The sequence below is a fragment of the Panthera leo genome, chromosome C2, assembly GCF_018350215.1.
Source record: "Panthera leo isolate Ple1 chromosome C2, P.leo_Ple1_pat1.1, whole genome shotgun sequence".
Taxonomy (NCBI): Eukaryota; Metazoa; Chordata; class Mammalia; order Carnivora; family Felidae; genus Panthera; species Panthera leo.
This window is the reverse complement of record NC_056687.1, coordinates 156,142,262-156,169,698: the sequence shown is the minus strand read 5'-3', so window position 1 is coordinate 156,169,698 and position 27,437 is coordinate 156,142,262. Positions and strand designations below refer to the sequence as shown.

Below are 27,437 nucleotides of genomic sequence, written 5' to 3'. Positions count from 1 at the left end.
ACCTATTCCACGTTTGTTGAGTGTTCTGTCATTAAAATGGTGTTGAAGCTTGTCAAAACTCTTTCTGCCTCAGTTAAAATGATCATGTGGTTTTTGTCCTTTATTCTGTTAACATGGCGATTGATTTTCATATGTTGAATCATCTTTGCATTACAGGAATAAATCTTACTTGGTCATAGTATATAATGCCAAGTTGTTGAATTCACTTTGCTGGTATTTTATTAAGGATATTTGTATCAATATTCATCAGAAATATTCACCTGTAGGGGCACCTGGGTGGCTCAGTCGGTTAAGCGTCCGACTTCGTCCCAGGTCATGATCTCATGGTTCATGAGTTCGAGCCCCACGTCGGACTCTGTGCTGACCACTCGGAGCCTGGAGCCTGTGTCTCCCTCTCTCTCTCTGCCCCTCCCCAGCTCACGCTCGCGCTCTCTCTCTCTGTCAAAAATAAATAAAATCTTAAAAAAAATCATTAAAAAAAAGAAATATTCGTCTGTAGTTTTCTTGTTATGTCTTGTCTGGCTTAGGTATTAGAATAATGTTGGCCTTATAGAATGAGCTTTAGAAATATTTTCTCCACTTTGATTTTTTGCAAGAGTTTCAAGAAAATTGGTGTTGATTCTTCTTTAAATGTTTGGTAGAATTCTCTGGTGAAGCCATCTGGTCCTGGATTTTTCTTTGAGATTTTCAGTTAGTGACTCAATTTTCTTTCTAATTATTGGTCTCCTCAGATTTTCTATTTCTTTGTGATTCAGTCTTGGTAGGTTGTATATTTCTAGGAGTTTTTTCATTTGTTCTAGATTACCCAGTTTGTTGGCATATTATCATTCATAGTAGCACCTTACGATCTTTTTTTATTTCTGTGGCATCAGTTGTAACATCTCCTCTTTTATTTCTGATTTAGTTATTTGAGTCTTCTCTCTCTCTTAGTTAATCTAGCTAAAGGTTTGTAAATTTTGTTGATTTAAAAAAAAAACTCCGTTTCATTGATTTTTTTTTTTCCTGCTGTTTTTCTATTCTCTCATTTATCTCTGCTCTGATTTTTATTATTTCCTTTCTGTTAGCTTTTGGTTTAGTTTATTTGGCTTCTTCAGGAATTACGTCTTTTTACAGTTCTTTTGTTAGAATCATAATCTAGAAACAAGGTCCAGGGGCACCTGGGTGGCTCAGTTGGTTGGGCATCCGACTCTTGATTTTGGCTCTGGTCGTGATCTCACAGTTTGTGGGATTGAGCTCGACAGAGCCCACTTGGGATTCTCCCCCTCTCCCCCACTCTCCGTCTCTCTCGAAAATAAATAAATAAGCAAACCTAAAAAATAAAAACAAGGTCCATATACCGTATGTGATATATTTCTTAAATCTAAGTCTATAAAACATCTTCCCTTCTTCGTGTCGTTTACTTGGTCAAGTTATCTGGATATTATTTCTTCGTATTTCCTACATTTTGGATTTGTGGTAATGTTTACTGTGTTGTACTATCCCTCATTTTCTGTGAACTTGTAGAGCTAGAGATCTGTAAAAGTTACAGCTAGAGGCTGGATAGAATCACGTTCAACTTTTTTCTTTTTTGGCAGGAAGACTTCACTGCTTTCAGTGATGCTAAGACTGACCCAGGTGTTGCCAGCTTGACCCCTCCACTAGAGGAACTAGAAAGTTCCTCATCATCTTCTCCTCTATGACTGTTTCAGCAGTCATTGATGGTTATTACCTAAAGTCACTGTTCCACTAGGGGTTTCAAAATGATTTTTTTTTTTTTTTTAAGTTTGGTGTATTTAATACAGAATTTAGTAGGCCAGAGTACTGAATAGGCTTCCTAGGACTAGTTGGTTACTTAGCTTTTCTATATTCAAGAGACAACGGAAACTTCTTTTACCTCTGCTCTGACTTCTGAAGGATTTTTTGGAGCACTCAGAAAATCTAATCATGCCATCAGCCCCCAAAGTGGTGATTTTTCATTTCATCATTTCTTCTGTATTTACTAACTGTGGTTCTTCTACAGAGAATTCTCTTCATCAACTGATTGCTCTGAAAAAGTCTATAACGAAGGCAAGATAGATGCTAGACTCTTTCCCTCTATTCGTTGGTTTCCAGAATGAAGAGTTGATTCCCCAGCAAACTGCAAAGATGAACCCATACTTTTCTTTGGGTTGGGAGGGAGTATCATGAATTTGACTCTTTTCATATATCTGATGTGTTTCAGTCCGTTGAAGTGATAAATCTTTTGATGCTCACAATCTCCTGTGCTTGGCCAGTTGGAGCCAGATTGCTTCTGTGGCCTTTTGTTGTGACCCTAATAGTTGTTGACAGTTTTGGGCTTATTTTGTACGTGTTTTGCCCCTGATTTGGACTAAGTAATTTCTGGAAGGAGTTCTGGGTTCCTTTTAGTGGGAAATATTTAGAGGCTGTGGTTTAAGTGTTAGAGGAGTTAAGTGCTGCTCGCTAGTGTCATTTCTAAGCTGTTTCAGTGGCTATTGCTAGGAAATAAGTATTTTTTTTAGGAAGAGAAAAAATAAGTTATGTTAGTATTTCCAATTCAAATGGCAGATTATGGGCTTTTTTTTTTTTAATTAATTAATTAATTTTTTGTTTTTGAAGTGTTTATTTATTTTTGAGAGACAGAGAGTGACAGACCGCAAGTGAGGGAGGGGCAGAGAAAGAGGGAGACACAGAATCCAAAACAGGCTCCAGGCTCTGAGCTGACAGCACAGAGCCCGACGCGGGGCTCGAACTCACGAACCACGAGATCGTGACCTGAGCTGAAGTCAGACGCTTAACCGACTGAGCCACCCAGGCGCCCCATGGGCTTTTTTTTTTTTTTAAATAGACTTTATTTTTTAGAGCAGTTTTATGTTCACAGCAAAATTGAGTGGAAGGTAGAGAGTTTCCCACATAGCCCTGATTACAGGGTTTTTACCTCACTTTCTCTGACTTTATTTCTGAAAATGTTGGTTGCTAATGACCAGTGTCATTTCTTATTTACTATATCCTACTTCTGTATATTATGGATTCAAAATAGCAATAAAATATTACTAGGGTGAAATCTGCGGGATGCAGTTTTGTTTGTTCGTTTGTTTTACCTGAAATGCAGCGTAAGATGTATTTTTGTCCTTAGGCTAAATACCGTCAAAATATTATTTCAAATTCACTTGAAATTGTCCTTTCCTGTGTGGAAAGTCAGGTCTGTTTTCAACTTTTAAGAATTGTTTTATAATTTTAAGACTCGTGTTTTGGTCTTTTTAGACTGTGTGCTTCACCTCTTCTCTGAGACGAGGGGGCAAAATTAAATCCGTAACTGCCTGCGAGTCCTGGGGAGCTGGCCCCACACTGTGTTTCTGCCACTTTCTCCTCCGTTCTGCCGTTTTCCTGCCTCTTCCACTGTCATTCACGCTCTCTATCCGCCATCTTTAGGAATGCTGGACGGAAATCTTTGTGGAACAAGAGAGGCATAAATAAATGAACCAACTTGATGAAAATAGAATGCATAGGCCATAGCAGTTCATCCACAAATTCTTCCACATCCATATGGATTGTCCCCGTTCCCTGTGGCTCGTTTGCTTCAGACGTGTGGCTGATGTCCTGGTGCTTCCATAACGCTGGATGTTTGAAAGGCTCTTAGCTCTGGCCCAAAGTTTCTTGTGGAGTCATGTGAAATAGTCCTTCTCCGTCTCTTTGTTCTCTGAGCTGAGGGATCTGGGAAGCCCCTGTGTGCCAACTCTCTTCCGTTCTGATCTCCTCCACTCCCCTTAACTTGTCCCTCAACCCTAGGGCGCTAGCGGCCTTAGGAGGGTTGGGTCTCTGCCACTCTGGAGCTGAGCAGCTCACATCAGGAATTCTCCAGGCTTTTGGGCCTGGAGTGAAAGGGTATATAGTGTGCGGGGGATGCAAATCCATTGAATGGGTGCTTTACCAGAGTCATACTGAAGGGCTTGAAGACGTACTGTCTTCCCGTGGTCAACATGCCTCCCAACCTGTGGTGTCCCCGAGCTTTTATTTCTTTAATCCAGTGGAGGTATGTGCACAAGTAATGCAAATATTATTTTTAGTCCTGAGCTTTAGGAAACCTGGGGGATGTTCACATTACCTGGTCATGTAGATTTTGGTATTATGTTTAACATTTTTAAGAAACGCCTATTTACCACTGAAATAATCTGAATGGAGTCAATAACTTTTAAAAATGTTGTATTGGACAGTATGAGTCCCTGATGTGTAATTGGTTCAAGGATGTTTTGTTTGTACTGCTGTCTTTTTTTCTCCAGTGTTACTATATGCATTATGTACACGGGGGTCTTGGGAAGGTGTGCGCTTTGCCTTGCTTGGAATTGCTTTTTCTAAGTGTTTTGTGACCTCATGCGTTGGAAACACTGACGCTCACAGCCCTGCACATGTGAAATAAAACCATGCTCTTCGGTATTCTGTGCCCGTGCCAGTTAATGTAGAAGGGGGTGAAATCTGCACACAGGTCAAATTTTATGGTATTTGTATGGGGGGGGGGGTCAGCTCTGAAGGCAGATTCCCTCTTCCCTTCTCCCCCTACATTTCTCGGTGGCCTTACTTCTGTCAGAGGTACCACAGCTCCGAGATATTAAGGAGGCTGGCTCTTTTAGGCTGGATCCTCTCAGGTCCTTAGATGTTGAGGGGAGTCACTTTGGAGCCACGAAGCAGATTTTCCCTATTTACCTTGACCATGACCGTCACCATTTAGAAGCTGTCCCTTAGGGGTGACTCAGTCGGTTAAGTCTGACTTTGGCTCAGGTCATGATCTCACGGTTCGTGAGTTCAAGCCCCACGTCGGGCTCTGGGCTGATAGTGCGGAGCCTAGTTGGGATTCTCTCTCTCCCTCTCTCTCTCTGTCCTCTCCCCCACCCCACTCATGCTTTCTCTCTCAAAATAAACTTAAAAAAAAAAAGAAGAAGAAGCTGTCCCTTAGGTGATGCTGCTTCTGTAGCTGTCCCTGTCACTCTGCTGCTTTTCCAAGCTTCAGAGACCTGTCACTGCTCCCTAGGTCCAAATAACATGATGTTGTTTATATAGCAGACAGCATGACAGCCCAGGGGATGTGCTGATGACCAGGGTCTCTCATGGGAGAGAGTGGGGCAGTTAAGGGGACCTGGGACCAGACAGAATGTGTACTGCTATCCTGCCCACTTACAAATGGCTTTTGATCCTTTTTACTGATAGTTTTGAAAAGAACAGAACATGAGCCACAGACCCAATGCCAGAGGCTGCATTGACTGCTCCAGTGACAACACTACACCCACACAGCAGGTGCCACTCGGGCTGCTGCGTGGTTCAGTTAGCAGTCCCCTGTCGTCCACCATGATCTGTCTGCTCTGCAGGGGCTCACATGTGATATGAATGGGGATCTGAAGAGAACGTTCTGTGAGTCTCTGCGGAGGGGGCACTAGGACCTGCCATTCCAGGAGGAATTGTAGTCTTCGGATTGGTCTTGGGTTGAGTTGGGGGAGTGGGCACTTCCACGATTTCCACCTGGCTCTTCCGTCCACGATGCCTCTGACTTACGGTGAGGGTTCTGGGGGCTGTTAAGGAAAACCACCCCACTATGCACTCAGGACCGGGGAAATCGCCGGAGGGTAGGCCCTCTGACTTGTTGGGTCCACTGTAGAAGGACCCTGGCCGTGGCACCCCTTTCTCCCTGATTTCCTAAAGAGTGACAAGGGGGTGTGATGGCATGTCAGATACCCTGGTATGTCAGCTCAAGTGTATCCAGCCATCCCCACAAGGTCTGGAGGACCATTTTCCTGAGGACACAGGTACCCGAGTCCTACTGGGGAAGGATTAGGAGAATATTCATTGGGCGTCCTGGAGTGGCATCACAGAGTTCTTCCTCAAGGGATCCATCCAACCCTCCGTTCGGTCAGTTGGCTGTTTGTTGGAGAGCTGGCCCAGAGCCAGGAACTGGAGGAAGGAATCACAATTGTCCATTGCGGTGGCTGACATCAGCCTTTTGCTCACGAGTTTTTGATTACCTTTTTCTTGTTAGACGGGTCAGGCGGCATCCTTGCCGGTTACCCAATCATCCCACCCTCTGGAGATGTTGTGGTTGATGAGCCATTGCCCGAGATTGCCACCGGTCAGCACACCCTGGCCTCGCCGGTCGTTGTGGTAATTATGTCGTCCCTCACCGGGACCTTCCGGAGAGCGTCGTCATCCTCAGTGCCGCAGCAGCATTTTCTGCTCCAGCCTCGAGGGCTCGGCAGCCTCGCTGGGCTTCTCGAGGATGCCAGGGCCCTGCTCGGTGAAGTGTTCCTTCCGGAAGGCAGCGTCCTCTGTCCCGTCTTGGGGGATGTAGTCAGACGGTGGCCTGTTTGGTCACCGTTTTTGCGTTCCCATCTCCCTGAGACGTCTCGCACGTTCCTCAGGATGCCAAGCCCGTCCTGGCGTCTCTGCCTCGTTTCCTGCAGGCCAGTATCCCGTCCAGGTTCGGAGAGCTGGCTTCCAAAAGCATAGCACCTGGGTTAAGGTACTTCCGTCAAGATGGTAACTCAGAGGTCATGGGAGAGGGCACCGTGTCAGTAAACTCCCCTCTCTCCAGCCTCCCATTCTGCGCCTCGAGATCCTGTCCCACGTGCCCGCGTGGTTAAGTCCTGAGCCTTACATTTCTGGCCGGAGACGTCAGTCTTTAAATACTGCCGCGGGAGCTTTTGGCATCACAGGACGGCTGACTTGAGCCCCTCGAGCGGTCTTTCTTCAAAGCTTCCAAATCTGTTAATAAAAAATCAGCCAACTTCAATAATCCTTGTAACTACCGGCACCTACCATCCCCCCGCCCCATTCCAAGGGTAGAGCTACGGCAGATTGCAGCTGTCCTTTGGCCCATACCTCCTCCCAGTCCCGCACAGGCGAGGACCTCAGAACTTGTATTTACACGCCCACTTAGCACCAGCTGTAGGGTTCTTGTTGCCGTTCGATACATATGAGAAATCCAGGTACAGGCTCACATCCTGAGGATGTGCTGTTTAGGCTAACCCTGGCACCCACTGTCTCAGAGTGGGTTCCTCTAGAAGTAACACACGAAATAAAGGCTTGAGTGCAGGTGATCTGAGAAGTGAGCCGAGAGGGCAGGGAGGAGGGGCAGGTGAAAAGAAGCCGAAGTCTGTTTAAGGACGCATCATGGTTCTCGCTCTGGGCAGTAGGGCCGGGATCCTGCCAGCCATAGAAGGTCTCCAGAATTGTCTGCCCAAAAGAGGAGAATGCGGTGATCCACCCTCATTGGTTGAGGGTTTTCCAGAGGGGCATGGGAACCCCCTGGATCCCTGGGAGAGCAGGTTCCCATGTGAGGCAGGAAGGCACCGAGTCCCAAGGTGTGGGTCTGGGCTGAGACACTGTCAGCATAGAGTGTACCGAGCTCACAGAGGACCGTCCACGAGGGCTGCAGCTGACATGGGTATGCTTTAAAAACAACTCTCAACCTTCTTGTAACTCTTTACGTATCCAAGCTGTTACTGCAAGGGCAAGAGCATGCCCTTCGTCTCAGGGGCTGCCTAATACTTAATCGTGTGTGTGTGTGTGGGGGGGGGGGAACGTACACTCATGCACAATGCCCTTAGCCTAGAGGCCGTAACTCAGTTCATCAGTCCACTTTTTAATTTTATTTATTTATATTTATTTTTCCAGTTTTACTGACAAATGCCCATCACTGTACAAGTTTAAGGCATACAGCATGATGGTTTGATTTACGTGTATCGTGAAATGAGCACCACAGTATGCTCAGCTGACATCAGTCTTCCCATATAGATACAACGGAAAGGAAAGGAAGAAAAGGGAAAACAGTTTTCTCCATGCCATCAGAACTCGTAGGAGTTTCTCTCTTCCCAGCTTCCCCGTGTATCACACAGCAGTGTGGACTACAGCCATCATGCGGTGCATCATCACATCTTTAGTGTTTCTTGATCTTTTAACCGGAAGTTTGGACCTTTTGACCACCTTTCTCCAATTCCCGCCCCCCCGCCCCCCGCTGGCTTTTTTATTTGTGTCAATGTTTTACTAGGACAAATTTTCACACGTAGAGTTGAAAGAATTTTATGCTCACCATCCAGATCCTACCATTAACATATGGTGGCCGTCCCTGCGCTCATCAATGCACCCCGTCTTTTGGATGTGTTCCAAAGTAAGCTGCAGGCATTCGTGTACTCCCCACTCTGAGTACTTTAGCAGGTCCTGTATCATTAACTAGGGATCAGTATTTGTTTATCGCTGTTTTTTCCCTCTTTTAAGGTGAACTTTACATACAGTGATGTATACAAACCTTAAGGGTACCATTCGGGGAACATGACAAATGCACACACCTGTATAGTCCACATCCCTCATTCAGCTAGATTACAGTTACCCCAGGACGTTCGCTCGTGTTCCTTCCCGCGCAATGCCTGCGTTCCTCTCCCAAAGGCAGCGACTCCTCTGACTTTTTTCCCACCATAGATTAGATTTGCCTGTTCTAGAGCTTCACCTGAATGGGCTCCTCCGGTGGGAACCTTTTGTGTAGGGCTTCTTTCGCTCAGCATGACATTTTTGAGATGTATCCGTGTTCCCGGAAGCCCCAATAGCTCTGTTGATGGATATTCGCTTCCTTCCAGTGTTGGACAATGATGGATAAATCTGCTGTGAACATTTGTTACAAGTCTTTTCATGAACCATGCTTTTGTTTTTCTTATAACTGAGAAAAAGCCTTTATTTTGAAGTGCATTTTTTTAAAAATTTATTTTGAGAGACAGATTGTAAGCAGGGAGGGGCAGAGAGGGAGAGAGACAGAATCCCAAGCAGGCTCTGCATTGTCAGCGCAGAGCCCGATGTGGGGCTTGAACCCATGAACCTTGAGATCATCACCTGAACCGAAACCAAGAGTCAGACGCTTAACCAGATGAGCCACCCCGGAGCCTCTAAGCTGCATTTGGTTTAAACAGTGTTGCAATTAAAAACAGACACACAAAGGGACAAAGAGAATACCCATGTATCCATACCTAGCTTCCGTGATGATCAGCTTTGTTCTATGTGCCCTCTGCTTTTTTTGTTTGCTCTTTTTCTTTTCCATCTGTAGTGACCTCAGGGGTTGTCATTCCACCCAGAAATACTTCTGGATGTATCTAGGGGGTGCCTGGGTAGCTCAGGCGGTTAGGCGTTGACTTTGGCTCAGGTCATGATCTCACAGTCTGAGTTCCAGCCCCACATCAGGCTCTGTGCTGACGGCTCGGAGCCTGGAGCCTGCTTCGAATCCTGTGTCTCCCTGTCTCTCTCTGCACCTCCCCTGCTTGTGCTCTGTCTCTCTCAAAAATAAATAAACATGACATGCAAAAAGATTTTTTTAAAAATACTTCTGGAGGTATCTCTGATGAGAACTTTTTTTTTTTTTTTTTTTTGTGAGGTCACCATGCCATCATTATAGCCAACAGAATGAACAGTTTTTTTTTTTTTAATTTTTTTTTTAATGTTTATTTATTTTTGAGACAGAGAGAGACAGAGCATGAACAGGGGAGGGTCAGAGAGAGGCAGACACAGAATCTGAAACAGGCTCCAGGCTCTGAGCTGTCAGCACAGAGCCCGACACAGGGCTTGAACTCACGGACCGCGAGATCATGACCTGAGCCGAAGTCGGCCGCTCAACCGACTGAGCCACCCAGGCGCCCCTAGAATGAACAGTTTTAATTCCACCCAATGCCTGGTCTGTATTCAGTTTTCCCTGTCGTAACATTGGGGTTTTTTTTGGCAGTTCATTAGAATCAGCATCCCATGTTGCATTAGGTTATTGTGGCTCTTAAGTTCTCTTTTGTTTTCTAACAATATCTTGTTTGATTTTTTTTTTAATTTTTTTAAATGTTTATTTATCTTTGAGAGAGACACAGAGCATGAATGGGGGAGGGGCAGAGAGAGAGGGAGACACAGAATCCGAAGCAGGCTCCAGGCTCTGAGATGTCAGCACAGAGCCCGACGCGGGGCTCGAACTCACGAACCGCGAGATCGTGACCTGAGCCGAAGTGGGACGCTTACTGACTGAGCCCCCCAGGTGTCCCTATCTTGTTTGATGTTAATACCGTCAATCTGCTGGAGCAGCTCTATCATCGGGCTTCTAGAATGTCCCTCGTTTTGCCTTTGGCGCATTTTGCGTCCTTGTGTTATCATTAGATTACAGCTCAGCCGAGATTCAAGTTCAGTAATGAGGACTGCTTTAGGTGGGGCTGTGTACCTCCTGTTGAGCAACAACATGAGGGACACAATGTCTGCTTGTTCCCTTTTTAAGAGGCTGAGGTTGAGCAGAGGACTCATGTAGGTGTAACCCCCAGGTGTTAATATCTATGCGGTCTTTATTTCCCCCCGATGATATGTCTTTTAAGTGTCTCTTCTTTTAAATGCCCCCGGTGTTTCCACCTGAGGCCAGTGGGAGCCTCTTCAGGTCAACCCCTGTGTCCTGCCTCTAACCACCCACCCCGGTCCTGCCACTTACACCTCCTGTCCACTGCCCACGCGCTGCTGTCACCACGGTCCCTGACTCTGCTTCCTTTTTGCTGCCAGAGTGCCAAACATGTGAAAACCGTGTTTTCAGGCACTCTTCTGTGTAAGTCGCTGTCCGTGGCCCTTGGCCTGAAGCCCAGGCCCATGACTGGATGTTGGGGCACATTTGGTCTGGTCCCTGCCCGTCTTCAGCTCCTGACTGCACCGTCCCGAGGTCCCAGGCCTCCCTCTCTGCGTCCCCCACACCGTGTCCTCTGCCTGTGTCCTTCCCCTTGCCTCACTCCACCTCATCCTGGGGCTCAGCCCAGGCCAGTAGTTCCCAGCCCTGGCCGTACAGTACATCGTCGTCTGGGCAGTTTTAGGAAACACCAGTGCCCGGGCACCACCCAAGGTCAATTAAGCTCTGATGTCTGGGGGTGAGGCCTGACTTGGCGGTTTCTAAAAGTTGGCGCAGGTGATTCTGATGTGTGGCCCAAGTTGAGAGCCAGGGCTCCTTCCTCTGGGAAGCTTGTCCTTGTGTCCCACACGTGCGTTACATGCCATTTATTACCTCCGCAGCATTCCGCTCTAATCCTGACCCCAGCTTTATCGAGACATAGTCGACGGCTAACGCTGTGGGTTAAGCTGTGCGACGTGAAGGTTTTATCCTTGCTCTAACCCCCTGGGCCTCACCGTGTTGACCCCTGGGTCTGTCCTGGGCCACAGGGAAGCTCCGTGCAGGCTGTGGCCACATCTGTGTGGCTCCCTCTGTTACTCCTCAGCACATAGTAGGGGGTTGGCCATACTTATGAAATGGATGGGAGGGAGATATTGGGGCTGGATTCGGGGGTTATTTCGATGCAGGGACGTTGCTGCACCGAGTGGGACAGAGACCTGAGTCCGTTTCTGCTGGACATTTCTCACCCACCACATCTTCTGTTCCTCCGAGCCCCTTGCCCTAGACAAGAGGGCTTCAAACAGCCTGTCCTTCTCCCGGTCGCTTATCCTTTGCTACCCGTCCCCAGAATTTCCCCACCTCACGCGCCGCTTCTGAACTCACGGAATGTGTGGGAAACCCTTGTTTGCCACCTGGTCACATACATGCCGTGAAAATGTCTTCAAACCCATCTGTTGGGCACCTGGTAAAAGAAGTAGCTTTTATATTTTTTGTGAGTTTCTTTAGGAGTTTCTTGCCTTTGAAAGGCAGCTAAAGCCTTGTTTACTAGAAGAACAAAGTAATATTAAACTGACACTCTGGCCTTTAAAAAAAAAAAAGATTCTTGGGGAGCCTCGGTCGCTAATCGTCCGACTCTGGATTTTGGCTCAGGTCGTGATCTCACGGTTTCATGAGTTCGAGCTCCGTGTCAGGCTCTACGTTGGCAGCTTAGAGCCTGTTTGGGATTCTCTCTCCCTTGTTCTCTGCCCTTCCCCCAATTGTGCTGTCTCTCTCTAAATAAACAAAAAAACCTTAAAAATAAAATCAAAATAAAAAATGATTCTTAAATGATTTATTTGTTTTAAAAAAAATTTTTTTTAATGTTTATTTATTTTTGAGACAGAGAGAGACAGAGCATGAATGGGGGAGGGTCAGAGAGAGAGGGAGACACAGAATCGGAAACAGGCTCCAGGCTCTGAGCTGTCAGCACAGAGCCCCACGTGGGGCTCGAACTCACGGACTGCGAGATCACGACCTGAGCCGAAGCCGGATGCTTAACCGACTGAGCCACCCAGGCGCCCCATGATTTATTTGTGTATTTTTGGTTAGGTCTATTGAGGTGAACTCACCTGCAGTAAAGCTGTCCATTCGCCCCTAAACGATCTACTCTGAGTTGTTTAACTTTCCATCACGGTGCTTTAACTCCCTAAGTTGGATTTCAGGCCAGATGTGATCTAGGACTCATGCTGTCACAGTTACTTCAAGGGAGACCTCCAAAACTGTCATGGACTGTGGTGCTGCTATGGGAAAAAAAAAAAAAAGTTTTTTAAAAAAAAGCCTAGGGGCACCTGGGTGTCTCAGTCGGTAAAGCGTCTGACTTCGGTTCAGGTCATGCTTTTGTGGCTCACGAGTTCAAGCCCCACATCGGGTTCTGTGCTGACAGCTCAGAGCCCGGAGCCTGCTTCGGATTCTGTGTCTCCCTGTCTCTCTGCCCCTCCCCCACTTGTACTCTGTCTGTCTCTCAAAATAAATAAAACATTAAAAAAAAATTCCTAAAGCTGCGCAGGAAATCTTACCAAGAGTGGGGGACAGCACTTAATTGGTTTCTTATGGCTGTGGTCCTGTTGGCACCCATGACCCATCACTGCCTTCTTCCATCCACCAGAGGGCAGTGTTCCCTTCTGCCTCCCCTTTGACATCTTCCCTTTCAAATTCTAGCATTTCAGCTTCTGAAGTGATCTCCAAACAGTCTTTCTCGAAATTTGATTTGCCTAGGTTTTTTGATTTTGCTAGAAACACGCCTTCCGTTGCAACCCCGTGCAGATTTACATCTGATGCAACTCTGCATCTGTATACATAACAACGGTTTCATAAACTAATACTTGTCTTAACTATGTGTAGTACGCTCATATTTTATTACTAAAAAAGTGTCAATCAAAAAAAAATTTTTTTAAGTGCCAGTCGTCGCCCAAACTGGGTTCATGATTCACCAGTGGGATTGCAGCCCCTAACTGGAAACAGATTGGCTTGAAGTTCACCTCGTCAGACATCCTGCATGTTTATGGCAGTGGAGATGTGGGTTCGAGAGAGTTCACCTGGTCACTGCCAGACTTAGAGCACCAACCAGGACTCTAGACCTCTCGTGTCTTGCCTGCACCGGGGTGACATTACTGTCGAGGTGCATCCAGTGCCCCAGTGAGTGACCGCCACAGGGAGGGAGGGTGTGATTGTGTCTTTCATTCCCAGCACATTGGGCTTTGCTCGATCAAGGAAAGAGTCAGCTCCAGTGAGGTCTTTACCAGATCGGTGCTGGCCTCTGGAAAAGTAAGCCCTTGGGAATCCTGCACAGGGGTCCTTCCCGATGATTTCTGTTGCCTGAGTGCAGCAGCCACCGTCTGGGCAGCGGTTTGCTTTTGGGCCCAGAAGCCACGCACTGACTCGATCAGCAGATTCCACAAATGAAACAGGCAGGAGGCCGCCTGCCACTGAGAGTTTCTGCTCCCGAAATGGGGAAGGTGGAAGTTCTCACGTGGCCCCATCCCTGCCCCGTAGAATGCTTCCCAGAGGACGTTCAAGATCGACTACAGCCACAACCGCTTCCTCAAGGATGGCCAGCCGTTCCGCTACATCTCGGGGAGCATTCACTACTTCCGGGTGCCCCGCTTCTACTGGAAGGACCGGCTCCTGAAAATGAAGATGGCCGGGCTGAACGCCATCCAGACGTAAGTAGGAGGGCACCGGGCTCTCACCTGGGCCCAGACACCCGCGCCTGGAGACGGGCTGCCGCTAGCTGCGTGTCTCCACGCGGCGAGCGGTTTCATTGCTCAGAACGGGAAACAGCATAACCTGGTGTTCTGGGAGGGGCTTGTCCTCAGCTCGACTGGCCCATCTTCAGATAATTAACCACTTCTTCCGATCTTGAACCTTGTCAATGGAAATCGTGAAATGAATATCCGCTTTGAAAGGAAAGGGAAGTAACAGTGATTGAGTGTTTGCCGTGCGCAGGGCCCTTTACACAAAGGATTCCGTCCCTTCACCCCCCTTTATGGCTGGTGAGACCGAAATTTGCCCAAGTGCCTATTTTTGGCCAGAGGTCTCCCTAGAACTTGAAGGTAGCAGTGTTTATAGGCGGCCACAGCTTCTCTCAGTTCTTGGGGGAGTGTGCCAGGTTAGGTAGGTTCCTGAATCCCAGTTTTTCTTTGTGGTTCTGCTGGGGTACTTCTCTAACTCCAGATAGAGAATTATCCCAATAACTATCTCTCCTCGTCTCTTCTGCTGTTGCAAGGTGACTAATTGGGAGAAAAGCTGGGTTGGCTGGCCACTCTGGTTTTTGCACTACTGATGAGGATTGCTGATAGCCTCTTCAAGATAAAGGGTGAGAAAATGCAGAGGCAGAGGCCTGGGGCATCCATTTCCTCCCTGTAGTTTAACACTTAAGCTCTGGGGGACCGGGGCTGTCTGTCCCATGGAGCCCTAAAGCCATGGGATTGTGGAAAAAGGCCATAAGCCAGGGGTCATCCGAGAGACCTCTGCATGGCAGTGGGTGGCTCCATATTCCAGTTTGTGTCCCATGTTTTTGTCACTTCCTGCGTGCTGCTCCTGACAAAATCTCTTGCAGGAGGACACAAGGGTTGGAGGGGTTTTTTGTTATTATAATAATTTATTTATTTTTTAATTTACATCCAAGTTAGCATATGGTGCAACAGTGATTTCAGGAGTAGATTCCTTAATGCCCTTGCCCATGTAGCCCATCCCCCCTCCCACCACCCTTCCAGCAACCCTCTGTTTGTTCTCTATATTTAAGAGTCTCTTATGTTTTGTCCCCCTCCCTGTTTTTATATTATTTTTGCTTTCCTTCCTTTCCGTTCATCTGTTTGTATCTTTTTTTTGTTTTTTAATGTTTATTTTTGAGAGAGAGAGAGACAGAGCACGACCCAGAGGAGGGGCAGAGAGAGAGGGAGACACAGAATCCAAAGCAGGCTCCAGGCTCCCAGCTGTCAGCACCGATCCCAACACGGGACTCGAACTCACAAACCGTGAGATCCTGACCTGAGCCCAAGTCGGACGCTCAACCGACTGAGCCACTCAGGCGCCCCTTTCTGTTTTGTATCTTAAAGTATTCATATGAATGAAGTCATGTGATATTTGTCTTTCTGTGACTAATTTCACTTAGCGTAATACCCTCCAGTTCCATCCACGTAGTTGCCAATGGCAAGATTTCATTCTTTTTGGTTGCCGAGTCATACTCCATTGTGCATATAGACCACATCTTCTTTATCCGTTCATCCATTGATAGACATTTGGGCTCTTTCCATACTTTGGCTGTTGTTGATAGTGCTGCTATAAACATGGGGGTGCATGTGCCCCTTTGAAACAGCACACCTGGATCCCGTGGATAAAAGCCTAGGAGTGCAATTGCTGGGTCGTAGGGTAGTTCTGTTTTTAGTTTTTGAGGAACCGCCATACTGTTTTGCAGAGTAGCTGCACCAGCTTGCACTGCCACCAGCAGTGCAAAAGACATCCTCTGTCTCCGCATCCTCGCCAACATCTGTTGTCTCCTGTGTCGTTAATGTTAGCCATTCTGACAGGTGTGAGGCGGTATCTCATTGTGGTTTTGCTTTGCATTTCCCTGATGATGAGTGATGCTGAGCATTTTTTCATGTGTCGGTTGGTCACCTGGTTGTCTTCTTTGGAGAAGTGTCTATTCATGTCTTTTGCCCATTTCTTCACTGGATTATTTGTTTTTGGGGTGTTGAGTTTGGTGAGCTCTTTATAGATTTTGGATACTAGCCCTTTGTCTGATCATGTCATTTGCAAATATCTTTCCCATTCCGTTGGTTGCCTTTTAGTTTTGCTGATTGTTTCCTTTGCTGTGCAGAAGCTTTTTATCTTGATGAGGTCCCAATAGTTCATTTTTGCTTTGGTTTCCCTTGCCTTGGAGGGGTTTTCTTAATTTTTAGTTTTGTTAAAAAGCATTTTCAAAAAATAAATATCTCTTATTACCTTAGCATAGATATTTTCATTTTCCCTAAGCCTTCCACAGGTATATATAATTTCTACATAGTGGTAATTAATGTTTGTGTAATTCTGTGTTTTTTTTTAAGTTGTTAAATAGGAATGGGCATTCTTTGTGGGTCATAAACTTAAATGTGTCCCCCACCAAGTTTGGTTCACTTGTGTAACTGCTCTGAAAACTCAAGACAAGGCCTCTTTCCCAAGAGGCTGCCGAGGGGAGCTATGTGAGTGTCCCGAGGGTTTACAGTTCTGCTGACGGTTTAGAAATTCACATGAGGGGGGCGCCCGGGTGGCTTAGTCGGTTGAGGTCATGATTTCGTGCTTCTTGAGTTCAAGCCCCACATCGGGCTCTCTGCTGTAAGTGCGGAGCCTGCTTCAGATCCTCTGCCCCCTTCTCTCTGCCCTTCCCCAGCTCATGCTGTCTCTCAAAAATATATAAACATTTAAAAAAGAAAGAAAGAAAGAGAGAGAGAGAGAGAGAGAGAGAGAAAGAAAGAAAGAAAGAAAGAAAGAAAGAAAGAAAGAAAGAAAGTCAGAAAGTCACATAGGACAACTGGATTTTTGAGCTATTTCCAGGAAGGGGCTGTGTGTTTCTTGGCAGGTACGTGCCCTGGAACTTTCACGAGCCCCAGCCAGGACAGTACCAGTTTTCTGGGGAACATGATGTGGAATATTTTCTCAAGCTGGCCCATGAGCTGGGACTGCTGGTTATCCTGAGGCCCGGACCCTACATCTGTGCAGAGTGGGACATGGTGAGTGTGGCCAGACCTGGCTCTGCCCGGCTGGTGCGTGTGACAGGGGCGGGCTGACTGGCAGGGACCTGGGGCAAAGTGAGTTAAAGCAGTTTAAATAGGTTTCCCGTTCCAGATGACAGGGAGTGTGTGACTGCAGCCGGCATAGGGATCTTTTACCTCAGGGGGTGTCTAGGCAGAGAGGAACAGGGAAGGGTCCGCAGGCGTGCGTCCTCCCCTTGGTGCTCACATAACTCGGTTTCCCCATCGGTTAACGGTACGGGCTCCGTCTACCTCACAGGGTTGTTGTCCAATTAAGTGGGATGAGCCATATAAAAGCTTTGATCATTCTCCAAACACTCCATTCGTGTGATGTCATCTTACTAGTAAAAGGAAGTTATGATCACTGCCGTCCCTGAAAGTTCTACACCACAAAGCCCGCCTCGACTACCCCTTCTTCCCTGAAAGTCTTCTTTTCCCTCACTGCTAAGAGTAATTTCTGTCTGCCTTGAGACCTCATAATGGCTTCTCCCTCCTTTTGCCCCACCCCCCATCCTAGGGAGGATTGCCGGCTTGGCTGTTATTAAAAGAGTCGATTATTCTCCGTTCTTCTGATCCAGGTAAGTTGTTACGGGTGTCCCGAGAGACTGATGATGTCTTTCGCGACATTTTATACCAAAAGCAGCAGGTATTTTGGAGGCTGGGGTTCTTCTGCACAGACACTTTGGAAGGCTTAGTGGAAGCGTGTTAGTCACTGCCCACTGCAGACTTTGAATGTGTAGGAAATAAGGCTGTCTTGAACCGTTTGACCAGATCTTGCTGATAAACTGGTGACTTTGAACTGGCACTGGGCCCTGTTTGCGGTTGACCGACTGACTTTAATGCTTTCTCTTCCCACTTTCTCAATAATTACATGCCCAGTGATAGCATCTGGCTAATCAAAATGACAGTTCGTTTGTTGACCTTTACAGAGCGATCTGGAAAACGATAGTCTTTTTCTGGCCTTTTTCAACAACTAGAAATTATTTTCGCTGTAAACCCTGATGAGGCAGAAGGTCCCAGTAGCTGCATTTCTGCCTCCTGAAGATGCTGGTCTCGGGACGGTCAGAAGAGCAGCTAACATTGATTGAATCTGCTGTGCGAAAGGCTGGTGTCCTGTGCTCTACGTGTACATCCTTCTTAGTGCATTACCCTCCCGGTTTGCAGTCCCAGCACATTATTCATGTTTTTACCTGTATTACCTCATTTCGTCCTCACGGCCTCTTTACAAAGGGTGCGCTCTGTTATCTCCATTTGCCAGTGTCAGTATTTAATTTATTAAAGCTTCATTTTAGAAAGAAAAAAAACACCCATCCTATTGTGACAGAGAGAAAGACACTCCCTTCAGGCACTCTTTCCTTCATTCAACAAACATGAGCTGGACCAGCCTCCTGCGCTCCAGGCCTGGTGTCCCCGTGGTGGGGCAGATACCATGCATGTGCTCCTTTCCACTGGGAACCCGCTGAGCAGATGGCTCCTTGTGGGAAGCTGTTATCACATCAGTGCGTGCAGCTACCTCATCTCAGTCTCGCTGGGTCCGGCATATCCCGATCTCGGCTGCGAGCCCCAGGGTGACAGGGCGTCGGTGTGTGTTTGGACTAAAAGGTGTGGAACGGTGTTAAACCTGTCCTCTTTTCCAGATTACCTTGCAGCCGTGGACAAGTGGTTGGGAGTCCTTCTGCCCAAGATGAAGCCTCTCCTCTATCAGAATGGAGGGCCCATTATAACCGTGCAGGTAACCTCAGAGATGAGCACGGGCAGGTGGGGGGGGCGGGGAAGGCTTTCATCCGGCCGCATCGTACCCGGGAGTGATGCAGAGGTGAGCCTCACAAGTCTGTTTCTCTGCAAGGCAGTGCCACAGCTGGTGATTTTATATAAGTCACACTTTGGGGAGGCATTGTCGTTCATGGCTGCTGTATACCGGACCCTGAGCTGACTGCCCTCCAGACGCCATGCAATTATTCCAACCGATGTCTCTTTGAAAAGAAGAACTCCAGAGGGGTGAAGTGACTTGGCCCGCGTCGCCCAGTGGGCAGGTGGCAGAGTCAGGATTGCATCCTAGGCCCACTGATCCCGTGGCCTGCCTCTTTCTCTAGTGCCACGTTGCCTGTGGCTGAGGGGGTGCAACACGGATTAAAATGATTTGGTGTCTGCCCTGCTTAGGCAGTCAGTTCATGCTGGTTTGAAAGAGGATGTGGTGAACTGGGGCCATTCTGCTTTCTCTCCTGCTTCCTGCCCCCAGTCTCCTCCTTCCATGTGTTCTTTGCTCTGCAAGGATCGGTATATTGTGGGTACATCATGTGCCAAGTATTTTCCATGTGAAAAATTGGGGCACTTGACCTGCAACAATTTGTGATGTTTGCAGAATTACTTAGGTGAAACTCAAAACCGGGGCGCCTGGGTGGCCCAGTCAGTTAAGTGTCCAACGTTTGCTTTCGGCTCCGGTCACTATCTCATAGTTTGTGTGTCTCGAGCCCCGCATCGGGCTCCGTGCTGTCAGATTCTCTCAGCCCTTTCTCTCTGCCCCGGCCCTGCTCATGTTCTCTCTCTCTCAATAAATAAACTTAAAAACAGCAACAATAACACATAAAACCATGTTCATTAGTCATCTGCCAAGGAACAAATGTAAAAGGGGCTGCATCCTGAAACGGCAAGGGGGTGCAGTGCAACTCCCAGAGAAGTGTGGGCAGGATTTCCTTCTTAGGAACAATACTATGGGCCGTTGTAGGAACGGTCCCTGTGGGAAGGGAGCGTGGCCACCCTCTTGCCCTTCAGGTGTAGGGCGAATGAGGCGGTGAGAAGGCCGACCTGGCCACAGTGGCCATTCTGACCCTGCATGGGGGAGAGAGGCCAGCTCACTGCTCCCGGAGCGCTGAACGCCCCTCCACCCGTCTTGAGTCTGTACTGGTGAAGCTTATAGGAGCCCGTTTTCCCACATGAAGATGTCAAGGCTGCAGGTGAGTGTGGCTTCGCACGAATGGGTCTTCTTCCTTTGTCTTCACCTCGGGTTTTCTCTAGTTTCCCTCGTTTTTAAATCTCTGCTTCTTCCCAAGTCACTTTCAAGCTTCGCTCACAACTTTCCTGTACCTTTTGGTCGTCGACATGCCGCGAGGAGTGTAATCGGACATGAATTCCGCAGAGGAGAGCAAAATTGGCTGCGTGAGGGGCATTTCTTGTGTGCATCCCTTGGACGACCTGAACTTGACTGTGGGTCCTGCCAGGGTCCTGCCGGCCGCCGCCTCCTCTGCCTCTGCCCTTCGCACCTCCCCCCGCTTGAATTCCATAATCCTTTTGCCCCTTGATTACTAAATAAGTAAGTGTGGGGAAGCATGGAAGGATGTAAGAAAACAGAGAAACCATAATTTGCTTCTGGAGTCAGAAGCAAAGCTCTTTACGTTCTGGGGAGATTTCCTTGATTTTTTTTCCCATGCCTTTAAAACATTTCTTTTTACAGAGTCAGTGTAAACTGCCCAGTTTCTTACCTGACTCTTCTTGCTTGAGCCTACGGTCATAAGCATTTTTTCATATCATTAACAATTCTTCGCACTGGCCACCAAATTCATGGTGGCCTCTTGTCCACGTAGGCCCTCCTCTGCCTGGAGGCCTTCCCAGTTGGCTTGTTGGCGTCCATGTGACTCTCAGAACCCCTGTTAGTGCCTCCGTTTGTGAGGCCCTCCTGACACTTTGTCCACTTTCCTCCCTGACCACTTGTGTCTCCGTTCTCTTCTCCCCACGTGTCTGAGGTCGTACCACACGTGGGTACACCTCACATGCCCCCCCCCCCCCCGAAGTGGTTCTGGAATGGAACCGAAGCCCAGGGGTTAGAAAAGAAGGAAGTTGGCATTGGTTGACAGAACTTGGGCACGCAAAAGTTTCTGTAACAGCTGTCTGTATTTCTCAGTGGGGTGTGCCTTTCACTCAGTGTCATGCCTCTAAGATTCTTTGATATATTGGGTGGAGCTGAAGGTCATTCATCTTAGGGCCTTAGAGCAATGTTTCTTAACTTCTTTTTCGTTATTGCCCCTAAAAAGCCTTTTTAGACATCTTTTTAATTAAAATTTTTTTAACGTTTATTTATTTATTTTTTTTTGAGAGAGAGAACACGGGCAGGGGAAGGGCAGAGAGAGAGACACACACACAGAATCCTGAGCAGGCTCCAGGCTCTGAGCTGGTGGCGCAGAGCCCGATGCGGGGCTCGAACCCATGAACCGTGAGATCATGACTCGAGCCGAAGTCAGACACTTAACCAACTGAGCCACCCCGGCGCCCCTGTAGACATTTTTTTCTAATTTCCTGCCCACGAAATTTTAATACCTCTGATCTACTGTAGAAGTGTGTGTGTATATATATCTGTGCTTTACATATAAAAAAAGAGTAAGGTGTTCTTTTCTCCTGTAAGAATCCATTTTTACCTTCTGGGGCATGCCCTGTCGATGGGTTCGTCCCCGTGGAGAATGGGAGAACACGTGCCCCAGGGCAGCATTTCCCACCCTCGGCACAAGTGCCACTCACTGCACCTGAAAATCCTTCGTTGTGGAGGCTCACAAGCAGCGGGCCCGGTAGCGTCCCTTGGCCTCCACCCACCGGGTGCCAGCCGCACGCTCTCCCCCTCCAGATGTGACAACCCAAAGCATCTCAGACCTTGTGAAACGTTCCCTGGGGGGCAAAATAACTCCTGGTTGAAAACCACTGATGCTGTTGAACGCAGACTGAGCCAATTGGTTACTAAGAACAAAAACAAGAAACGCCCTGGAAGTTTGGCAGTAGGTGGAGCGAACGGCGGTACGTCCTCATCCGGCACTTGCCCTTGTCGCCTCCACGGACGTTTCGCATAGCGTGTTGAAGGTGGGAAGCCAGTGTTATAGCTGGTGCGTGTATCATACCAGTTTTAAGAACAGAAGTCACTGTGCTTTATTCCGTATATCTAGGGTGTGCGTGTGTGTGAATCTCGAAGGCTGAGCCAGAATGCCCATAGCAGTTATCTCTGAGTAATGGGATTAACACACGGTCTTTCTAGTTTCTTTGCATTTCCCCACACTGTCTAATATTTCTACCGTGGGAAGGTGTTGTTTATGTCACGTTTGAAGGATCTATTACCCAGTATAGGGTAGAGCATCACTACAATCCAAAATCTGACACGGTGGTTTTGTCTTTCTTATTTTGGTGGAGCGGGAGGTAGGGGCGGTAAGTTTTCGTGCGGAGTTGCCCTTTGGAAGATGCGTTTTGAGGACTGAGCTAGGAGATATTTTGGGCAACGGTCGAGCTTTGGCAGTGGTTGGTCAGGGGCTCAAGCCTGCCTCGAAGGACTCGGTCGGGATCTCCTGACCCCGCCCCTTGGTTAACTTGCAGGTTGAAAACGAATACGGCAGCTACTTCACCTGTGACTACGACTACCTGCGCTTCCTGCAGCGGCGCTTCCGCGACCACCTGGGCGGTGACGTGCTTCTGTTCACCACCGACGGGGCGCACGAGAAGTTCCTGCAGTGCGGGGCGCTGCAGGGCATCTACGCCACCGTGGACTTCGGCCCAGGTCGGTGTTCGCCGTCGCAGAGAACCGCGCCCAGGCCGCGCGGGCTCGGGCGGTGGGCGGTGGGCGGTGGGCGCCGGCCGGCACCCCGGGCCGCGCGTTTGCAGTGGGTACGTTGAGTGAGATTTCCCAAATGCTCCCCGACGGATCAAACGGAGTCAGTAGTGAAGCGCCCCCCTGTGGCTCGCGTTAGTTATTTGAGTGAGGCCGATGGGCCCTTAGGGCGGGAGCTGCTGGGAGCTCCGCCCCCCCGGCGGTGGCCGTGCGCTCGTCCTCCAGGTCGGCTACCGGGTGGGTGGCCCCGCCCTGGAATGCGGGGAGCCTCCCTACACGAGCGTGGTCTTTCCGTGGAACTCAACATCGTGACCCTTGCGGGCCGCGGGCGGTCGGGGAGATGCTGCAAAAAGGCCTTGCCTCACCGGTTAGGGCCGTGTCAGCTGCAGGAGGCCCAGCGAGTGCGATTCCGGGGCGGCCGGCGTGGCCCGCAGGCTCCCGGCCGTGACCAGCGTTAAGGGAGCAGCTGTCATGAAGGACAGGACACCCACAGGCAGTGTATGCTCCTGAAGGGGACCCCGGACCGGATTTGCCCGCTTTCCGTCTATCTGTGCTAAGAAGGCCATTCCCGGACAATTGCATTTTTTGAATCAAATCTGTAGATTAGATAACAGGATTGTTTGCATGTTAACCTCCCCCGTTTTTTAAATAATCGTGTTGTGTCTATTTGAAGAATGCTCATGCTCTTCCGGGAATGTATCCTGAAGTATTTAGGGGTAAAGGGCCATCATGCCTGCAACTTATTCACAAATGGTTCAGAGAAAAGTAACTGTACTGAGAGAGAGAGAGAGAGAGACAAACTGATAAAACAAATATGGCAAAATGTTAACGACTGAGGAATCTCGGTCCTTTGGGAATTCGGGTTCTTTGTTCTCTTCTCACAACTCTTGTGTAAGGTTGAAATTATTTCAAAATAAATGTCAACCTCCCCTCCCCCCACAAAAGACCTGCCCTTCAAGCAGCATGAAGGCCCCGCTGCCTTCCTGACAGTGTAAGAGGCTCCACCCCCACGGCACGACCAGCACTGACTTTCTCTTGAGAAGGATGTGTGGAAGGCTGAAGTTGCCTTTTTTATGTATTATTTTTAAAATAATTTTTAAAGTTTATTTTACGTATTTTGAGAGAACGAGCACGAGCCGGGGGAGGGGCAGAGAGAGAGAATCCCAAGCAGGTTCCGTGCTGTCAGCGCAGAGCCCGACGCAGGGCTCGATCCCACAAACCGTGAGACCGTGACCTGAGCCGAAACCGAGAGTCGAACGCCCCAGCGACTGAGCCCCCCGGGCGCCCCTGAAGTTGCATTTTTAAAGAGCTCCTTCTACATTCGCAGAAAAGAAAAGAGCTGGTTTTAAGTGAATGAAGTGTTTCTAGAAACATGAGGCGTTGCTCAGAGTGTTTGGTGATGAAATAACTCGTCTACAAAGAGCTGCACAGGAAGCGGCACTCTGGTTTCCTCCTGCCCTGGCACACTTCCCATCACAGTGATGAAAAGCACGGCATCCTTGTGTCGGGAGAAACAGTTTGAAGGTTATTCTGACTTTGCTGTAGGGCTGATGTGCATGTGGGGTGAGAGCACAGTGGCTCCGGCTGTGGGTCGAAGACAGACCAACGTGAGGCCAGTGTATGTGGGGCACGGGGGTTTGTGGCCGCTTCATTCACGTGTGTGGGGCGGGGCAGCGCCCAGGGTGAGGTCACAGGACGAGGCTCACGAGAACAGAACTGAAAGATCTGAATGCCACCCGGTGCTTAATGGTGAGACATTTACAGCCATGAGTAAATGAGATTCCACTCTTGACCAGCACGTCCTCTCCTGAGGCCTGGCCTTACAGGGGGCAAGGGGTTATTTCGAGGTCTTGGCTGGTGTCATTTCCACGCCGGGTACCTGCTGTGGGAAGTGGGTCGTGAAGTTCGGGGCCAGCGTACCCTCTGCTCCGGTTAGAGAAATACGGTTCGTGCTTGTTCGTTCACTGCAGGAAGGCAGCCCACGGCCTCCGTGGGGAGAGGTTCGTCCCGTTCAGAGGGGGAAAGGAGACAGAGGGAGCAGGCCCACACACGGGCGTCTTAATGGAGTATTTTAGAAGGAGAACTTAAGAGCAAGTGGCCTGGAGTGGCTGACGATGTACAGATTCAAAATCAGCGTATGCGCCGTGGCTCAGGCATAAAAAGACAATGAGACCACATCTCTCCCTTTGCTTTGTTAATGGCCTGGCACGTAGCTGTGGCATTATCATGTGTGTGGGGGGTGCCGTGGAGGCTGCAAGGAGGTGTCTTCAAAGCAAGCCCCATCCTGTAGGGAGCATCTCGGTCAACCAGATGGGCCCCTCTGTGGAGAGAGAAGGACGCAAAACGTGCGGGGAAACCCAGGTGGAGAAGACGAGCCTGTGACGTGATCTCCTGAGACAAGGCGGTCAGGAAAGACCATAGGGACCTGCTCTGAGAAGAAGCAACGTTCCGCGATCCCCACACATCCTTCGGATGGATGGTGTGAGTCCAGCCTAAAGCTGGCTGGGGGATGTTCCAGGCCCCCTGTGGGCCAAGGGCAGGCAGGGCCTCGGGCTAAAGGTCTGTGCAGGACTCTTTTTACTTGACTTATCATTCCCACCACTGACCTTTCTTCTCCGTCTCGTAACTTCCAGATGCCAACATCACCGCTGCTTTCCAGATCCAGAGAAAGAGCGAGCCCAGAGGACCGTTGGTAAGAACGGGGGGTGAGCTGCGGGTTGAGGCGAGGTTGCTTGCAGTAACTAAGAGGGTAGGTCCTTGCCTTTTCCGGCTGCGGAGTCCGCGGCTGGATGGGACCGGGGGCCCGTGGCCCTCTGGGCGCAGTGACAGCAGTGGCGTGGAACACAGTGGGGACAGATGTGCCTGCCCTGCCATGACTCGGGCTCCGCGCTCTTTCGTGCTCCCTCCCGCTTGGCACTGATGGCCCCTCTCACAGGGGGTGTCGTTTTCTCCATTTTCACCGAGGCTCAGGGAACACGTCACTTAGCCGGGGCCGTACAGCTGGCGAGGGCCAGGGCCAGCGTCTGAGTTCAGGTCTGTGTTTCTTGAGAGCTCTTTGCGACAGAGCTTCTCCGCCTTTAGTGTGCGTGAGTCGCGGAGGAATCTGGGTAAGACGCAGGGCCCGCGTGGGGCCCGAGCGTCGGCATTTCCGACAGGCATCCTGGGGAGCACAGGCTGAGTTCGGGGGCTTTCTGGCATGCCGCAGAGGCAGCCAGGAGGAGGAGGCGACAGGAACGTCCGGGCAGGTCCGCACAGCCCTTCAGCTTCTCCCTTGTCCGTAGTCGTCACCCTTGTTTCTCGGCACAGTTTGAGGGCTGGGGTCCTGTGCCTTCTGTGCAGCCGGCCAGGCTGCCCCCCGCCCGTGCACACAGCCTTTCCTGAACACGGTCTCTGAGCAGTGCAGAACCTGTGTTCACAGACTGGATGGAGCTGTTTCCCAAGCCCTGACACAGGCAGCCCCAGAACACGTCCAGGTTTCTTCTTCCTTCTCCAGAAGGAAGGGCGTGGCAGGGGCGTGCTCTAGAGAGCCGTGAAGTGCCTGGGGTTTGCTTCGCAGAATACTCGGGCAGGTCCGCCTCAGCTTAAGTCAACCCGTGATCTGAAAATCCGGATGGACACAACGGGTGAACTTAGATCTGACAGTTTGGTGAAAATATTTTGCCATCGGATTCTTTTGCCCACCAAAATTTCCTGCCTTGTTCAAACTGGGGGCTGGCTAACAAAATTTTGTTGCGGGTACAGCTTTTCAGGAATACCTGTATTGTTGGCACCTAAAAACTGAGTTTGGGCAGTGACCCTCATTGGTCCCCCAGCTCTGGGCTAAGCAGTACACGTACACGGCCCGCTCTGCCCATCGCTCGGTGGGGTAGATAGGGTGATGGTTCTAGAGAAGTGCCAACGTCTGAAGGTCATGAGTCTGTCCTGAGCTCCCTGTCCTTTCCTCTTTTTAGGTGAATTCTGAATTCTATACTGGCTGGTTAGACCACTGGGGCCAGCCTCACTCAACAGTGAGGACTGAAGTGGTAGCTTCCTCCCTCCATGACGTACTTGCCCATGGGGCGAATGTGAACTTGTGAGTGGTAATTCCTGGAAGGGAGGGCACCCTCCATAGCTATGGGCTCGTAGTTAAGTATGTCTGTTCTCTTGTTTCCTTACAGGTACATGTTTATAGGTGGGACCAATTTCGCTTATTGGAATGGTAAGAGCAATTTAATGTGTTCATGGAAGCTTATGCTAGAATGTTTCTGGGGCTTGATTTGGGGGTAGGGAGTGCCTACAGACAACTTTTATTTTCTAATATATAGCAGTTTCCTAATATATAAGAACTGCCTACATAATTTTTAAAATCACGATAATTTTTTCTTAAGGAACAGAACTTGTCCGCTTAGAAAGCCTATTGCTTATTTATTTATTTTCAAGTTTACTTATTTTTTTTTTTAGTAATGGGGCTCCAACTCGCAGCCCCAAGATCAAGAGACGCATGCTCTTCTGACCAAGCCAGACAGATGCCCCAGAAATCTTATTCTTTAAAGAAAATTTTTTTTTAATGTTTATTTATTTTTGAGAGAGACAGAGAACAAGCCGGGAAGGGGCAGAGAGAGAGACACAGAATCTGAAGTGGGCTCCAGGCTCCAAGCTGACAGCACAGAGCCTGATGCGGGGCTTGAACTCACAAACTGCGAGATCATGACCTAAGCCGAATCGGATGTTGAACTGACTGCGCCCCCAGGTGCCCCCCAGAAACCTTATTGTTTTAAACAAGGTAGCTGGGTAGGTCCCATAGTCTCTGGCTATAGCTTACTCGTTCATGTATTCTGCTGTGATCTATTTTCTTTTCTTTTCTTATTTTTTTTTAAACATTTTGTTTTGTTGAGATATAATTCACATACCATAAAACTCACAATTTTATGAGTCACAGTTTAGTGGTGCTTCGCATATCACAAAGTTGCATACCCATTACCACCACCTAGTTCCA

The 27,437-nt window shown here is 48.8% G+C and overlaps 1 protein-coding gene across 1 annotated transcript in view; it reads left to right on the top strand.

Annotated features, from left to right (window-relative positions):
- The window catches only part of GLB1 (galactosidase beta 1), an 85,361-nt gene that overhangs the window by 9,470 nt on the left and 48,454 nt on the right, over positions 1-27,437 (top strand). The window contains exons 2-9 of the mRNA XM_042903678.1: positions 13,649-13,818; positions 16,713-16,863; positions 17,402-17,462; positions 18,522-18,616; positions 22,231-22,411; positions 25,096-25,154; positions 26,413-26,534; positions 26,620-26,660. Of these exons, the coding sequence (XP_042759612.1) occupies positions 13,649-13,818; positions 16,713-16,863; positions 17,402-17,462; positions 18,522-18,616; positions 22,231-22,411; positions 25,096-25,154; positions 26,413-26,534; positions 26,620-26,660 (880 nt within the window). The remainder of the gene's footprint in view (positions 1-13,648; positions 13,819-16,712; positions 16,864-17,401; positions 17,463-18,521; positions 18,617-22,230; positions 22,412-25,095; positions 25,155-26,412; positions 26,535-26,619; positions 26,661-27,437) is intronic.